The following is a 16,673-nucleotide window of genomic DNA, read 5'->3' on the forward strand; positions in this document are numbered from 1 at the left end:
ACCGGACTAAATGCTGATGCACTGAACTCGGTTGTAAATGAAGCCGTCTGTACTAGCACCCTACACAGCATACTTGCATTTACAATGTATGTATCAAACTCATTCCCTCTGCTACATTACTGATCATGTATCCTCAGAGGGCCTCCATGGTATGTGCTGTGCCTCTGTCACGATCTCTCTGCCCTAATCACTGATCTCTACCGTCTCTGTTCCAGGCGTGGGGACCTCCCCTTCACCATGCGCCGCATTGTCAGCCGCGCAGGCATTGAGAGCGATGAGGAGAGCGAGCCCAAGAGCGAGACCCTCGAGCCCAAGACTGAATGAACAGCCACAGTGTTCCCTGCTGTCCATAGGATGGAACTGCAACAGTCATACACAACACACACAAACCCACACATACCACATAAAGTACACTTAGAGGGACACAAACATCATGATACTGTATGATTTAGAGGCAGTAAATATACTTCACAGCCAGACCTCAGTCTCTCTTTAATAAGAGACTTGACAATCTCTGTACACTTGTATTCCATATAAGCCAATACAACAGTACTTCAGACAATTGCCATACTGACATAACTCATATGAACTTGTGGGTCAAATTTATTTTCTCTTGCTTCATTCTCTGGGAAAAAAATTTAAATGAATGATATTTTTGTAAGGAAACATTCCATTAGAAATAGTCCTGTTTTGGGGATCTTTTTCTAACTGAAGCAAGAACGAACGAAAGAAATATAAATGAAGTAGGATTACTCGAGGGGACCAAAGTAATATCGCAATCTATAGATTTGTATTTTATGCTATAGTTTTTATAATGGTTAAGTATGAAAGTACTACACGTCTATGGCTCTTGCTCGCTCTCACCTCAGTTTATAATGGAGGTTTATGTGCTCAATTGTACCGTATTAATTTAGCTGCGTATAGTACTTAAAACATGAATATGCTATTGGGCTTAAGAAAACGATACAACTATAGACACACACGAAACACACACAGAATTTGAGAATTTGATTTGTGCCAAATTGTCTTATTTTTGCACTGAGATTTAGGACTCTGGATTAGAAATGATAGTCAACTGCATTTGTGCATTAAATGAAGACATTGATAGACAGCAGATGCACCTCAAACAAGAAAAGACTAATTCAGAGAAACTGCAGGCTCCTGCAGGCTCCTCTGTATTCATGCCAACACACACTAAAGCCTCTCAGTCAAATTCTACTGTTCAAGGTTGTTTTTTCCTGGATCCAGGTATTGACTTTTTTATATGCATTTCTTTACTATCAATGTTTTTATTGATGCGCAGGGCGACGGTTACGGGGTGGTGGGGTACTTCATTACTCACGAACACTGTATTCTCAGAGCACTGCTTTGCAGGGTATAGGGGTGGTGGGGTACTTCATTACTCACGAACACTGTATTCTCAGAGCACTGCTTTGCAGGGTATAGGGGTGGTGGGCTACTTTATTACTCACGAACGCTGTATTCTCAGAGCACTGCTTTGCAGGGTATAGGGGTGGTGGGGTACTTTATTACTCACGAACGCTGTATTCTCAGAGCACTGCTTTGCAGGGTATAGGGGTGGTGGGGTACTTTATTACTCACGAACGCTGTATTCTCAGAGCACTGCTTTGCAGGGTATAGGGGTGGTGGGGTACTTTATTACTCACGAACGCTGTATTCTCAGAGCACTGCTTTGCAGGGTATAGGGGTGGTGGGGTACTTTATTACTCACGAACTCTGTATTCTCAGAGCACTGCTTTGCAGGGTTTAGGGGTGGTTGAACAGAATAAAGCATGTTGGGATGAGTGGGACGTTGTTACATTCTGCAGCGCTGTAGTCTTAACACATCACATGATATCCTGATGGTATCTTTACTCTGACAGAAAGATTGGGAAGATGACTCCCTGTTGAAATGCCTGGCCAGGTGTTTATCCCATGTATTTAAGGGATGGGGTGACGTAGATGCGTGAATGTGCTTTAGGTCTGGGTGAACTGACCCCTGCAGGCTGTGCTCAGGGTTGCCTTTTTTGCTCACACTGCTGGGAAGTGAGAGGAATTTGTTATTAATGATGGATAACAGACAAAGGATCACTCTCTTTCTCTCGCACTTGGAAGCAAAAAAGAAAAGAGAAAATAAATCTAAATTTTGTACCGTCATTTTCTCTGCAGCTCTGAAATGAAATCTTGAGTTGTGTATTGTTGGTATTATTGCAATAAAGATGGCTTTCTAAACTGCAACCATTTGACTCCTGAGAATTTTTATGTCCATAAAAGGGCAATCAGCAGTTACTACCCCCCCCCCCCCCCCCATTTTTTTTTTTTTACCTTGCTACATTTATTTTACATATTGTTTCTTAATTAAAGAAAACAACTTACAAATTACTTATGAGCTTAGTTCAAAGTTAAATGTCAAATGGCCTCGAAACATGGTTAACATTTTTATCATGGATGGTTAGTCCTTGCATCCATAGCTTTGTCTATGAATTTTAGTGGTTACATTCCTCCAGCCCCATCCCTCATCTGTTTACTGAAACGGGCTGGGATTTCGAGTTAATGTGTCTACTGCTGATTGCCGCTTTAAACTGACAATACACTAGACTATCTGATCTGATATTGTCCTGTCGTCTTTATTTTTTTAGTAACGTGATCTCAGACATGACCACAAGAGGACAGTCTTGACTCTGAAAAAAAAACCCAGTTGAAATGGTTCCCCAGGACAAACGGCATAACGAAGCAAGTCTCAACCGGTTTAAACAGAATATTGCACACGGATGGACAGATTTGGGTGAGAACTGAATGTCGTTTGTATATTGTGTTAATTCAACGGCCTATTGTAAGCTACACTATTTCAGCGAATGGCCCTTACGTGTTAATCATTGTTTAATCAAATAATTACAGATGCCTGTTTCTGTTGATTACATATTTTGTCCATTCTCCAGTTCAATGCTTTGCTCTATACATTTATAAATGTGAGTTTCTATTCTCGTTATGCACGTTTTGTAACTAACTTGTCTTCGGGTTGTGTTCTCATTCTAATTAATTGAAATAGTATTAGACGTACGATTTTCGGTATAAATGTTTTGTTGGACTGGGAAACGTTTCTGACAACTATCCTGTTCATGATTGTTAGGGTTTTGTATTTGAGCTTACTATTCGTTGATTCTGGTACTTTCAAATTGGAAACTCAGAGCTCATGTTTCCAAGTCAGTTTCCTAGTGCCGACTAGCACGAGAACGAGGCATAAACGCCTAAATAACTGCTGAGATAACTCCTGAGATGCATATAGTTCCAAAGAAGATCACTGTAGGCCTCTGTTTAACATGATTGAAAATTATCTAGTGTGAGACCTGTGGTAAATGTTGCTCATATTTGTTAAAATTAATATAAATATTTTTTAATTACCTTGAATGTTAAGTCGACATGTACATTAGAGGTTGACATGGGAGTGCAAATTCATTCCTGTCCGTCTTTCCTGTGCTGTCCTGATTCTGCAACAGTTCTATAACCCCGGATCATCATCACTCCTATTCCAGTTCCGTGCTAAGTTTTTGCTGAATGAGTGTGCACTTAGTCATTTGGCGATGTATTTGTTACATTAACAATAGTCATTCATTGTATTAATCTGTTTCAATTTATATAATGTGTGCTGAGTCACTTGACTCAATCACAAAATCAGTCACATAGATGTATGCCGATTTAGATGTCTGTCTGTACCCATTTAAAGTAATGTCTTGAAATGACAGAACATATTCCATAAAAAAATTTATATCAAGATTTAAGGGTCTGAATTCTGGACACATTAAAAACAGTCCTGGACTAAAAAGCACTTTCAAACTTAATTTGTCCTCCTGTGCCTCCTCAAAAAGTATTGAGAGCATGAGGTTTCAGGCCCCCCCCCCTCCACATATACACACATGTTCACATCACACACAGAGACATATACACATACTCACACAGATGTGCACACACACACAGAGACATATACACATACTCACACAGATGTGCACACACACACATGAGAAACATGTGCAGCGTGATCAGGGTGTATGTAATGCTAATGTGCTAGGTGGTGATCTTTTGATTAGTTAATAAGGAACTGTGTGTCTTAAATGGGAACCATAGTGTGTGTCAGGTGATTCCTACATTGGGTTTGTGCTGTGGTGAGTGCCCCAACCCCTCGGTGGATCAATCAGAGGCAGTGCAGCTCTCCAGTATCTGCTGTAAGGGACACACTGTATCAACATTGCAAAACACCAGTGCTTTAAGTTACAGCCTGTAAAATTCTATATCAGTTTTGAAAGGTTATTCTGTCTGTTATGTAATGGATTGTGCAGCTGAAATGCCCTTTCTTGAAATCTTCACTTGTAATCTCTTGTGCAGGAGCGTTTGGAAAAGTTGAATGGACAGGGGCAGAGTAAGGACTGAGAAAGTGATTCAAAAAGAGGAAAAGACAAAAGAGGATTTTGATCAAACAAGGACAACATTATTGGATTGGAATTTATTCTCAACTTTCAAAATAACCATGGAATTGTCTCTGGTGAGTGGGATTTTTATAGATAATTTAGTATTTGATCCATAATGAAAGTCTGAAGGACAATAATTCTAGAGTGACTTCAGTGACGGTTGTACATGTACTGTACTCTGAATAGCTGAGTATGTTTTCTTGATGTGGTTATAATATTTAATATCTCAGTTAAGATTTCACATGCATTTTATGTCAGGCTGTGATTTTGGATCAGGGTCACCCAGGACTACTTTCTCAATCAAGCCCCTATGTTAATCACATTACCATTCTGTGACATAGTTGATTGACCCAGTTGTCCTTACCCCTCTAACCTGATGGGAGTTTCAGTACACTTTCATACTATGCACTTTCTCAGGCTGTTCTATAATATTCAATGTTTTCAAGTTCTCTATTGTCCTCTGCCCTGAAGTAGGTCAAACTCCGGTGTGCCACCTTAAATCTTCATAGACATGCCAAACAAGTGAGCAAGGCTTTGCCAAGCCTCCCCTGTGCCAACACTGCCATTGGTCAGCAAGCACTGTTGGTGGGCTGTTGCCATAGCACCCTCATTAAGGGAGGGGCAGGGACATGTTGAGAAAGTGTGGGTTTCAAGTCCCAGTGAAAGAGTACAGGTTGTCAATGTTACATCACAGTACAGGAACTACCATTCATTTACCAGAGCTTCAAGTCATTTACCAGAGCTGAGGACATTGAAATGTACTAGAATTCATGCCCAGTGATAAGGAAATAAAAGCACCTTTACACTAGTTCTAGAGCAGCACATACCCTAAGAACTTACACTCTAGAATGTAAACCGTGATAAGTTGTTTTATGGAAGCCAGAACATACAAAAACATGGGCATGCGCTCATACACACACACACACTGACATTTACAATGTATGACGCATGGCATTTTGCAGAGATGTGCATTAGCTGGAAGCAGAAATATGAGGGGTAGAGTAGGAGAAGCAGAATTGAGAGGTTGTGCGTGAGAGAGAGTGGAAACATACGCCAGTGGGTTAAGCTGCTTTGTGAAGGGAAACTGAGGAAAGCTTACAGAGAAGTGAAGAGAAGGATGGAGGCTTTTGCCCTGACAACCCACCACAGTTCATAACAGCTTAGCCAGAGAGGGGAAGAAAACGGACAAATGCAGGAAAAACAGGATCAGCCACTGAAAAGTAGCCCGGGGAAGGTAGGGATGTGTGCTGTAGGAGGGATGTGTGTGTTGTTTTGTATATTCTGTGTGTGGCGTCTTATTTTTTTTGTCTGTAATGACAGCATGTGGAAATTGGAGTGACTGGGTATGGAGTATATGATACTTTTTCTGCAGCCATCCAGTTCTTTGTTGATGTTTGTGTTGGCAGATTGTTTAAAGAACTAAGCATGCCAATTATGATAATGCATTATAACACTTACTTGATGTAGGGTGACACTTGCAGGGAGGGGAATAGTGTGCGTGTTCATGGGTTGGTGCATCTTAGTTTTTCAATGGAGAGTCCTTGCCCTTTTGCCTGTTCTCTTTGTGGTCCCATGTTAATTTACACACAATTTTTCAATCATTGCTTTGTGTTGTAATCACTCATATTCTTGAGTCTGAATGTTTGTATTTACTACTTGTGTGGGTATTTATGTAATGTGAATTACTGTAGCGAGTGTATGTCCATTTGTCCTATTTCCCAGGACCCACTCTGCCTGGTGCTTTCCATCGTAAACAATCATAAGTCCCATCGTGCTTTGGGCTCTCGCTGAATAGCACTCTACCATGACTGGTGTGTGATCGGTGTTATCACTCTCCCTTCCTCCCCTCTCTGCTTGTCTCTCCCTTCAGGGTCACCCGGCTCTCAAAGCCTTTATGTGTGGCTCTCTCAGTGGAACATGCTCCACCCTGCTCTTCCAGCCTCTGGACCTGGTCAAGACCCGTTTGCAGACCCTTCACAGCAACATGCAGCCTGGGTGAGTAGCCTTCAGCTGGCTCAGTCAACACCTCTACAGCATAGTCCACACTTTCACATAGTAATCAGGTGAGGCTACGTTTGTAGTAAGTTTTCTGGCTCTAGATTACAGTCTTGTCCTAGACCATGAGACCAACTAGCATTGCATTACTCTATTGACTTGCTTCATTGACTAAGCAATATTTTAGATCTGAACATTGAGAGTCCAAAGAGTCATAAAACTCATGCTGGTTCCACATGGCCTGTATGCTAGTACCAATTCAATGTCACGTCAGCTATTTTGAAATGAAGCGTAGTTGCAAGACACTTAAAAATAACTTTTAGGTCGTTTCATAGGACGTGTTAATATGGCTTTCTCTCTCTCTTACGCTCTTTCAGTTCAGCAAGAGTGGGGATGGTGACTGTGTTCTTAAGTGTTGTACGGACAGAGAAGCTCATAGGACTTTGGAAGGGGGTCTCACCAGTAAGTTGGCCTCTCTTTATGATCAGTAATATAAATAGAAACACATCAATTGTGTTGAATCTGTGGGTTGAGTATATGACTCTGACAGTATGTCTGCTCTGCTTCCTCCTCCAGTCATTTGTGAGGACCATCCCCGGCGTAGGGATCTACTTCAGCACCTACTACTCTCTGAAGCAGCACTACTTCCTGGAGCAGGGCCCCGGGGCCATGGAGTCTGTGCTGCTGGGAGCTGGGGCCAGGACTGTGGCAGGGGTCTGCATGCTGCCTGTCACTGTCCTTAAGGCTCGCTTTGAGGTATGTTCAGGTAGAGAGACGTAGGGAGGGGCAGGAAGGAAAATATTAATACTTTTCTATATACTGTATGATTACAGTAACTATGTGAGTACTGTTTAATGTGTGGGTGTTTACTGTAGTGTCTGTTGTTTCAGAGTGGCAGGTATAACTACGTGAGCGTGGCAGGGGCTTTGCGCAGTGTGTGTCAAACAGAGGGACCCAGAGCTCTGTTCTCAGGGCTGACCGCCACCCTCCTCAGAGATGCTCCCTTCTCAGGCCTCTATGTCATGTTCTACAGCCAGGGCAAGAAGACTCTGCCACAGGGTCAGTATCAGAAAACCACACTAATGCTCAACACTGGTATTTGTTTCACTAGTGTGCGATCACTTTGAAGTGTCAGTATGGGGACGCCGATGACATAAACATGGAGCAGTAGTATTGGTTACACTAGAAGCCACATTTGATAACTTTGACGTATCTGTCTCAATGTGAATTGTTTGGTGTGGAGTGGAATTTATAGTGTCTCTCTGTTTCTTCCTCCCAGAGATAAGCACGTCTCCCTACGCGGCCCTGGCTAACTTCAGCTGTGGGATTCTGGCCGGGGTCCTGGCTTCCCTAGTCACCCAGCCAGCTGACGTGGTCAAAACCCATGTCCAAGTCAGCCCACATCTGTACAGGAGGACTGCAGACGCTGTGCGATACATTTACAATGTAACTATCTCTCTGGGTGTTTTATTGATTACAGTGTTGTTACTATGCTTAGGGCAATAGCACTGTTATAATATACTGATGTTGTTCGTATGTGGGTCAGGCTAAACTGTTGTCTGTATGTGTTTATATACTGACCTCTAGCCTGCACACAGTGTCACACTATGTAATAAAACATCAGGGTTGATTTATAGTAGTTGACATATGCCATTCTTTCTCTCCGTCTCTCAGGAGCACGGGTTTCAAGGGTTCTTCCGGGGTGGGGTGCCACGTTCTCTGAGGAGGACCATGATTGCTGCCATGGCATGGACGGTGTATGAACAGCTGATGGCCCGCATGGGGCTCAAGTCCTGAGAAGGGATGACAAGAAGAAGGGATGACAAGTCCTGAAGAGAGAGAATTAAATGAGGAACGTGTGGACCGAGGAAGAGAGTGAAAGTCAAGTCACCGAGGACAAACCAGTACAGTGAGGAGCGCCCTGGAAGGCACTGCTGTGTTTGTGTCTTAAGGCTGCCTAGTTGTGAGTGTGTGCCAATGGACTTCTTCACTGACATACAGTATTCTGCCATAACATTATTAACACATTGCAAAGATATGATACCTCAAGGACTGGTATCCATACTTTGACAGAAAGATGAGGACTAGTAGTTTTATTAAAATGTCTGTATATTTGAATGGATTGCAATAGTTTTGCATTGCACAATATTGTCTGTCATCATTGTATGTGAGGCTACACCAAACAAGACTTTCATTTATTATTCTACTGGGCTACTTTCAAAATTTCATATTGCACTATAAGTCGTAAGATATTGTTGGTCCCTAACTAGCCACTGTACTCCCAGCCACACTGACTGTTAAACTATTCTAGGCTTTAGATATATATCCCACTGTAGAATTCTACAATGTTAGGTACCTGTTTTCTCTAGACTTTAGCACAACTTGTATCTGCTTGTCTTTAAATTGAAGGTAAAGAACACTAATTGCTTAACATGCTGATACTTAGCTGGAAATGCACTTTAACCACTTCCGTAATCTAAAACCCTGGAGTGTCTCATGCTGCAGTGAGTCTGCCTGCCTTCCCTTTGTGCCAAACTAATGCCACTGTTCTAAGTTATTATTCTGGTAGAGATGTTGTAACATATAATAAGCTTTGCTTGCTGTCCATTTGAGCTGTACATTTGATTTGCCTTAGAAGGGTATTATAATTGTTCATGTTTTCATATTTGATATAATTTATTACTGTTTATTGTAATGGTGAATAATTATGCAGGTGTGTTGAAGAGAACATTTTACTTTTTTTTAATGTAAAAAATGTATTAAAAAAAACATAAAATGATATAATACAACATGAGTCTGCTAATATTCATTATATAAGGCATTTGCTTTGTGTCTCATGTATCCCATTACACCTCTTTTTCTCCCTTTTCTCTTTCCTTTCTCTCTCCACACTGTGAAACAACAGAAAGTGACATGACATTAGAGCCTTGGCGAACCTTTCCACCACTGCAACCCATGCGTCCTCAGAAGGAAATGAAATGACACCTGATATACTGAATCCTGGCTGAGGAGGTGGTTAGGGGGTCAATGTGAGAGAGACAGACTGACACGCAGGCAGCTCAGCTTAGTCCAGATACATGTTCCACCAATCCCCTACTTATATGGCCCATAAATCCCATGACAGTTGGTCTCTGAGCGTTAATAAGTACACCTACAACCCAACATTGCCCTCGTTATTCAACGAGGTCATATAGAAAGCCCACACAGTACTTGAGAGCAGTGGATGTTTCTAGTACATGGGTCATTCTCAGTATCAACATTAGTACGGCAATACCGGAGGTTGCTTTTATCTTCATTTCACCTTATACACAGCCATTATACCTACCAACAGTAATAGTAGTGCATGATGATTATATGCTTATCACAGAGCTGTCAGACATAAGACTGGGAGAAGGGGGCAGGGTTGTGACATCAAAGGGATAGTTAATGATAAGGAGAGTGAAAGGCAAGAGCCAAGCCAAAGTAAGGCATTAGGCTATACTGATCTAAACCAGTTTTCTTCTTGGCAATGTCTCGATTTGATTTTGATTATTTTTTTTTATCTAGACACCTTGTACATTAAAACCATGTTATTAGCTAGGTATGCCATATTTTGTATGTTATTAGCTAAGTATGAGTCATATTTAATTGTTTGTGCATTACATGTCTAACTCATTACGTAAAACAAACACTGCTAACCTATTGGAAACTTGTGCAACTTTGTGGGTATTTTTTTTAGCTTAATGACATGACACCCAGTTCCAACGCAATCAGCTATTCTCATCAGAAACCTTATATCAAGGACTGCAGTGTGCATGTGTCACAGTGGCCTTTGCTTTCAAAGTTAGATAGGGTACACTGACATATGAAGTGAGTTTGACACAGATTAGAAGTTTGAGGTCGTAGATGACATATGTGTGTAAACTTGCTGTGGAGAATACCTAGGTGGTTGCTACTTAAAGTCCCCAGGACATTCACAGTATTAGGCAAGACTGCCTTCTCTTCTTGTGCACCAGACGCATGGAATAATCTACAATCCATGCTTCATCTAGATATGTTAGTGCCACTGAATGAATTTAAAATATGGGAGACTTGTTACAGAGGGGTGTAAATGCTTTTTTTTAGGCTGGATCATGTTGTATTGTATTGCTGTATGTTTTAATTATGTAATGTATTGATTGTTTTGCTGCCTTCTTGGCCAGGTTTCATTGAAAAAGAGTAAAGTAAATAAAGTAAGAAAAAAATTTAAAATAGATGCACCGCAAATACATTAAGATTGAGCCACTGAAAGGACTTTGAGAACACCCCATTAACTTAATTATCCTTTTTAAGTGGCCTATTCAATAAGTCATAAAATATTATTTTTTATTCACTCAGTCACATAACCCCACTTCCCGCAAGAACATGTCATACCCTGTACATGTCATACCCATACCCCATACACCTGTAATTACCCCATGACCTTGACATTGGTCAAAACATTTAAATGATCTTTTCCAGCACCCATCCCAAGAGGTCCTGAGGCAAGTTGGCATTTTTTTAATTGATCTATTCTTATACAAAAAAATGAATTTGAAAACATATTGCAAAATCACTATGTACATATTGTGATACCTTCACCTGGAACTCCGTATCTCTAGCAAATAAAGTTGCAACACAGGCCACTCTAACCGGGAAGTCAACGTCTCCCCATTGTCTTAATATGGTCTTTCCATCGCATTGTCTTAATATGGGCTCCTTGTCCGACCTCCAGTTACCGGTTTCACCCAACCCATACGCTGCTACTCGGTGCTGCTAGTGCGCTGGAGTGTTTGCGCCATCTAGTGAATTAAATATCCAATTAGACAGTTATAGTTCCAGTCAGCGAAACAACCAATCATGTGCTTTGAAATTTGAGTATATATTTGGCGTAATTTCCTTTAGTCTTCCTCTTTGGCGCGCGTGGTACATGTTTTGCGTTGTTTCGTGGTGAGTTTTAAGTTACATTTCACGCTTTTTTAAATGTCAAACATCACTTAAATAGACGAAGTAATCAGTGACCATGTCCAGAATGTCTCACATTAGTCTATCTAGACGTTTGAATTTGAAGGCTTTATATGACTTGAAAGCTAACACTAACATGTCGAGTAGACACGTGCCTGACATGCTGGAATAATTGTCCCAGACATTGTAGTTGATAGGTCCATCTACGCGTTGCGCTTATGCGCCAGTGGCCCATTGCCTAGAATTAAATGGCCTGGCTAGTGTACTTGGCAGGACACAGTGCGCTAAACAGCATGTCAGGCACTTGTCTACTTGACTCCTGGTTCCTCTTTTTTTTCTGGCACTCAAGGCAGGGAAAGTGGTCAAGATGTCCGGAAATCTAGATGTCCTTCAAATGAAGGAGGAGGATGTGCTTAAGTTCTTGGCTGCAGGAACCCATCTGGGAGGAACTAACATGGACTTTCAGATGGAGCACTACACCTACAAGAGAAAGAGTGATGGTGAGTGGTTGGCGGTCCTGAACACCCAACACTCTTTGGAACAAAACTACTTGTAGTGGTATAAGCCAGTGGTCAACCCACCCTGGTTGTGGAGGGATACTGTCTATGCAGGCTGCTGTTCTAGCACAAGCATGCCTGATTTTGATTTTTGGGCTGGGTTTCTGTATAGCACTTTGTCGGCTTATGTCTAAAGGGCTTTATAAATACATTTGATTGCTATTCAAGGTCTTGATGAATAGTTGAAATGGATGTCTGTTTCAATGCTGGGCTGTAACAACAAATGCTTCTGTCCCCTTCAGCTCACAGAACTAGAGTTGATCACTGATTCTCTCTCTCACTAGATGGAGCACATTTGGGCAGGGTAAACTGGACACAGATCTGGGTGTACTGACTGCCCCTTGTCCTCAGGTGTGTACATCATCAACCTGAGGAAGACCTGGGAGAAGCTACTGCTGGCAGCCCGTGCCATTGTTGCCATTGAGAACCCAGCTGACGTCTGCGTCATCTCCTCCAGGAACACTGGACAGGTACAGCTCCAACTGGCAGCGTAGTGGACACGGTGAATAATTAATGGAACTGAATACTTGCCATATGTGTTTACCCATCAATTAGACATGTTTCTGTAGATGTGGCTGCATGCGTGCACACGAAGCCTTGCACCGATGTCTGTGTGCAGGTGTCGGAAGTTTGCTAGATTGGGCCCGGTTTACGTCAACAAATCCAGTAAAAGGTTCTGTCATGTGAGCCGAATACAACCGGTTCATTAGGCCTTACAGTGAAATGCTTAGAGGCCCTAACCAACAGTGCAATTTAAGTAAAAAATAGGTGCACAATAGATAAGTTAAGGAACTAAAAAGACAGTGAATAATAACAGTAGCGAGGCTATATACAGGCACTGGTTAGTCGTGCTAATTGAGGTAGTAGGTATGGTTAAAGTGAAGATGCATATAAACTTAACATGTGTAAAATATTTGTATGAACATTAGATTCAACAACTGAGACCTAAACTGAACAAGTTCCACAGACATGTGACTAACAGAAATTGAATAATATGTCCCTGAACAAAGGGGTGGGGGGTCTAAAGTTACAGTCAGTATCTGGTGTGGCCACCAGCTGCATTAAGTACCGCAGTGCATCTCCTCCTCATGGACTACACCAGATTTTCCAGTTCTTGCTGTGAGATGCTACCCCACTCTTCCACCAAGGCCTCTGCAAGTTCCTGGACATTTCTGGGGGTTTGACCTTAGCCCCCAACTTCCAATCCAACAGGTTCCAGACGTGCTCAATGGAGTTGAGATCCGGGCTCTTTGCTGGCCATGGCAGAACACTGACATTACTTCTCGTTCTGTGCGTGATTTCCTGCAAGACAGGATGGCTGGTGGCATTGTCATGCTGGAGGGTCATGTCAGGATCAGCCTGCAGGAAGGGTACCACATGAGGGAGGAGGATGTCCCTGTAACGCACAGCGTTGAGATTGTCTGCAATGATGACAAGCTCAGTCCGATGCTGTGACACACTGCCCCAGACCATGACGGACCCTCCACCTCCAAATCGATCCCGCACTCTTTGCCAGTCCTGTCTGGTGCAACGACGGTGGGTTTGTGCCCATAGGCGACGTCGTTGCCGGTGATGTCTGGTGAGGACCTGCCTTACAACAGGCCTACAAGTCCCCAGTCCAGCCTCTCTTAGCCTATTGCGGACAGTCTGAGCACTGATGGAGGGATTGTGCGTTCCTGGTGTAACTCGGGCAGTTGTTGCTATCCTGTACCTGTCCCGCAGGTGGGATGTACAGATCCTGTGCAGGTGTTACACATGGTCTGCCACTGCGAGGATGATCAGCTGTCCGTGCGGTCTACCTGTTGCCCTGTCTTAGGTGTCTCACAGTACGGCCATTGCAATTTATTGCCCTGGCCACATCTGCAGTCCTCATGCCTCCTTGCAGCATGCTTAAGGTACGTTCACGCAGGGACCCTGGACATTTTTCTTTTGGTGTTTTTTTTTTTGTCAGAATGACCTTAATTGCCTAATGTCTGTAAACGGTTAGTGTCTTAATGACCGCTCTACAGGGGCATGTTCATTAATTGTTTATGGTTCTTTGAACAAGCATGGGAAACAGTCTTTAAACCTTTTACATTGAAGATCTGTGAAGTTATTTGGATTTTATGAATTCTTTGAAAGACAGGGTCCTGAAAAAGGGATTTTTCTTTTTTGATGAGTTTATGATAAACAGAGTAGTGTAAGAGGGGTTGGTGGGTGGCTGGAAAAAATGCAGATAGTCCGGGTAGCCAATGTGTGGGGGCACCGGTTAGTCGGGTTAGTTGAGGTAGTATGTACATATGGTTTAAAGTGACTATGCATATATGATAAACAGAGTAGCAGCGGTGTGAAAGAGGGGTTCGGCGGTAGGATTGCAAATAGTCCAGGTAACCATTTGATTACCTGTTCAGCAGTCTTATGGCTTTGGGGTTAAAAGCTGTTGAAGCCTTTTGTTCCTAGACTTGGTGCTCAGGTACCGCTTGCAGTAGTGAACAGTGACTGGGGTAGGTGGGGTCTATGACAATTTTTGGGGCCTTCCTCTGACACCACCTGGTATAGAGGTCCTGGATGGCAGGAAGCTTGGCCCCAGTGATGTACTGGGCCGTACGCACTACCCTCTGTAGTGCCTTGTGGTCGGAGGCCGAGCAGTTGCTGTACCAGGCAATGACGCAACCTTGCTCTCGATGTAACATTGGTAGGGCTTCCGCACAATGATTTTAGTTTGATAGTTACCTGAGCCGCTTCAATTCTGCATGCTGTCTCGTGCTACTTGCCTTTAGATTCCAAGGGCAGTGATGGGTGTTACACATGCTGTCTGCAGCTAGGTCGCTAATAACCTTTCATATACATTTTTGTAGAGAGCTGTGCTTAAGTTTGCCTCGGCCACTGGTGCCACCACCTTCCACGGCCGTTTCACCCCCGGAACCTTCACCAATCAGATCCAGGCTGCCTTCAGGGAGCCCCGCCTCCTAATTGTAACGGACCCTCGTGCTGACCACCAGCCCCTGACTGAAGCCTCTTACGTCAACATCCCCACAATTGCCCTGTGCAACACTGACTCCCCACTCCGATATGTCGACATCGCCATCCCCTGCAACAACAAGGTTAGACTGCTTTGCCCTCATACACTTAACACCTACGTGAATTTACTGGTTGGTGTTTGTCTTGCACACCGTTAGAGCCCGGCGCAGTCCTGTCAGTGCGGTGCTGGGTGTAGGATGTGTGCTACAGAAACGCAGTGCCTCTTTTCTCCCCTTGCTCCATCCGTGTGTAAGAGGGAGGGGGATTTGGGTATAGGCCTTGCTACATATTTCTGTAAAAGACAGCTGTTCTAGTCTCACTGGTGCAGTTGGTCATGGTCTGAACTGTGCTCCAGGGTCACCACTCTGTGGGTCTGATGTGGTGGATGCTGTCCAGGGAGGTGCTGAGGATGCGGGGCACCATCTCCAGGGAGCACCCCTGGGAGGTCATGCCTGATCTCTATTTCTACAGGGACCCCGAGGAGGTAAGAAGCAGGCCTCTTAAACACCTACTTAAACCATTCTACACCAAATTTACTAGTAGGGCAAGCTTACCTTAACAGTAATGGATCTTGTATGTTCTGTTTGTGTTAGCCTGACAACTCATTGTTTTCCCTGGCAGATTGAGAAGGAGGAGCAGGCTGAGGCTGAGAAAGCTATTGGAAAGGAGGAGTTCCAGGGAGAGTGGACTGCTCCAGCAGCTGAGTTCACCCAGCCTGAGGTGGCTGACTGGTCTGAGGGAGTGGCTGTGCCCTCAGTCCCCATCCAGCAGTTCTCTGCGGGTAAGGATAGTGAAGATGTGGTTTCTGGTTCCACTATGCTGTGACTTGGTTTTAGGTTCTTGATTGATGCACTTGGCAGCATTTTCGAAGTCTAATTGAGTTGGATGTAAATTACTCTTGGTACGTCAGGACCTATCAAATGTGTTTGTCTGAAAGTTCTCATGTTTAGGTGTAATCCTAATTGAGTTTCCGCTTGACTTTCAGCTGCTGCTCTTGCCAAGCCAGCTGCTGAGGGGTTCACTGGTGAGTGTTGTGAGCTTAACATCAGCCTCCCTCTAATTGATTCGCCATAATTGTCATCAGTCGGCTTGATTGATTAACCTACTCAAATGTATCAAATTAGTGGTTGTTGGTCATGTGTTTGCACATCTTTAAAATTCTCTCTTGCAGAGGACTGGAGTTCCCAGCCAGCCACTGAGGATTGGTCAGCTGCCCCTACTGCCCAGGTCTCTGAATGGGGTGGGGAGACTGCTGCTTGGTCCTAAGCAATGGTGGCCTAATGTTTGACAGTACACTAAATAGCTTTTTTGGTGTACAAACTGACCCCTGACAATTTAAACACTACAGTGTAGTAGGCAAGTGACCTTAACAGCAATACTACATGAATATTAGCACAACTGTTATGCTTCCACTTCACATTGAAAGAACTTACTAACATTTAATTAGACTGTTGCCATATGTTGAGCCCTCTTAATGCTGTCAAAAGGGGTAAAGCTCTTTAATTACACTGTTGGGTGATTTAGCAACTTTGGGCACTTTGGCCCTGCAAGCGTTCGGAAATTAAAACTTACTGAAACACCATTTACCAGTTGTCTGATTTGTCAAGAAATAATATTTTACTATTCAGGAATATATTTCTCAGACCACTGTAGACAAATGTAATTTCCATGTCATTAAACATCAATTCTAGTTGCA

At 43.1% G+C, this 16,673-nt stretch overlaps 3 protein-coding genes across 8 annotated transcripts in view; all 3 read left to right on the forward strand.

The window, feature by feature from the left end:
* Positions 1 to 2,238, forward strand: part of LOC110538472 (myosin-9) — a 36,147-nt gene extending 33,909 nt beyond the window's left edge. For all 4 annotated transcript variants that reach the window (XM_021625312.3, XM_021625311.3, XM_090193633.1 and 1 more), the window contains one exon: positions 216 to 2,238. In XM_021625312.3, coding sequence (XP_021480987.1) covers positions 216 to 324 — 109 coding nt within the window. In that variant the 3' untranslated portion in view covers positions 325 to 2,238. The remainder of the gene's footprint in view (positions 1 to 215) is intronic.
* On the forward strand, positions 2,086 to 9,247 carry LOC110538473 (mitochondrial glycine transporter B). Of its 3 annotated transcripts, none has more exons than XM_021625313.3 (8): positions 2,086 to 2,785; positions 4,381 to 4,537; positions 6,334 to 6,458; positions 6,836 to 6,920; positions 7,035 to 7,214; positions 7,349 to 7,517; positions 7,738 to 7,904; positions 8,133 to 9,247. In XM_021625313.3, the coding sequence occupies exons 2-8, from the start codon at positions 4,400 to 4,402 to the stop codon at positions 8,253 to 8,255; spliced, it is 987 nt and encodes a 328-aa protein (XP_021480988.1). In that variant the 5' UTR covers positions 2,086 to 2,785; positions 4,381 to 4,399; the 3' UTR covers positions 8,256 to 9,247. The 3 variants fall into 3 exon arrangements, with proteins under 3 accessions (XP_021480988.1, XP_090049760.1, XP_021480990.1); XM_090193634.1 differs by lacking the exon at positions 2,086 to 2,785 and adding an exon at positions 2,951 to 2,969; XM_021625315.3 differs by lacking the exon at positions 2,086 to 2,785 and adding an exon at positions 3,968 to 4,220.
* A 1,941-nt stretch (positions 9,248 to 11,188) lies between these two features.
* LOC110538474 (small ribosomal subunit protein uS2) lies at positions 11,189 to 16,559 on the forward strand. Its single transcript, XM_021625317.3, has 8 exons — positions 11,189 to 11,405; positions 11,770 to 11,920; positions 12,329 to 12,447; positions 14,815 to 15,060; positions 15,333 to 15,461; positions 15,599 to 15,758; positions 15,963 to 16,001; positions 16,149 to 16,559. Exons 2-8 carry the CDS (start codon positions 11,788 to 11,790, stop codon positions 16,241 to 16,243), a joined length of 921 nt encoding a protein of 306 aa, XP_021480992.1. The 5' UTR covers positions 11,189 to 11,405; positions 11,770 to 11,787; the 3' UTR covers positions 16,244 to 16,559.
* Positions 16,560 to 16,673: the final 114 nt, after the last annotated feature.

This window comes from Oncorhynchus mykiss, chromosome 12 (genome assembly GCF_057628025.1).
Source record: "Oncorhynchus mykiss isolate SJ-2025 chromosome 12, ASM5762802v1, whole genome shotgun sequence".
Taxonomy (NCBI): domain Eukaryota; kingdom Metazoa; phylum Chordata; class Actinopteri; order Salmoniformes; family Salmonidae; genus Oncorhynchus; species Oncorhynchus mykiss.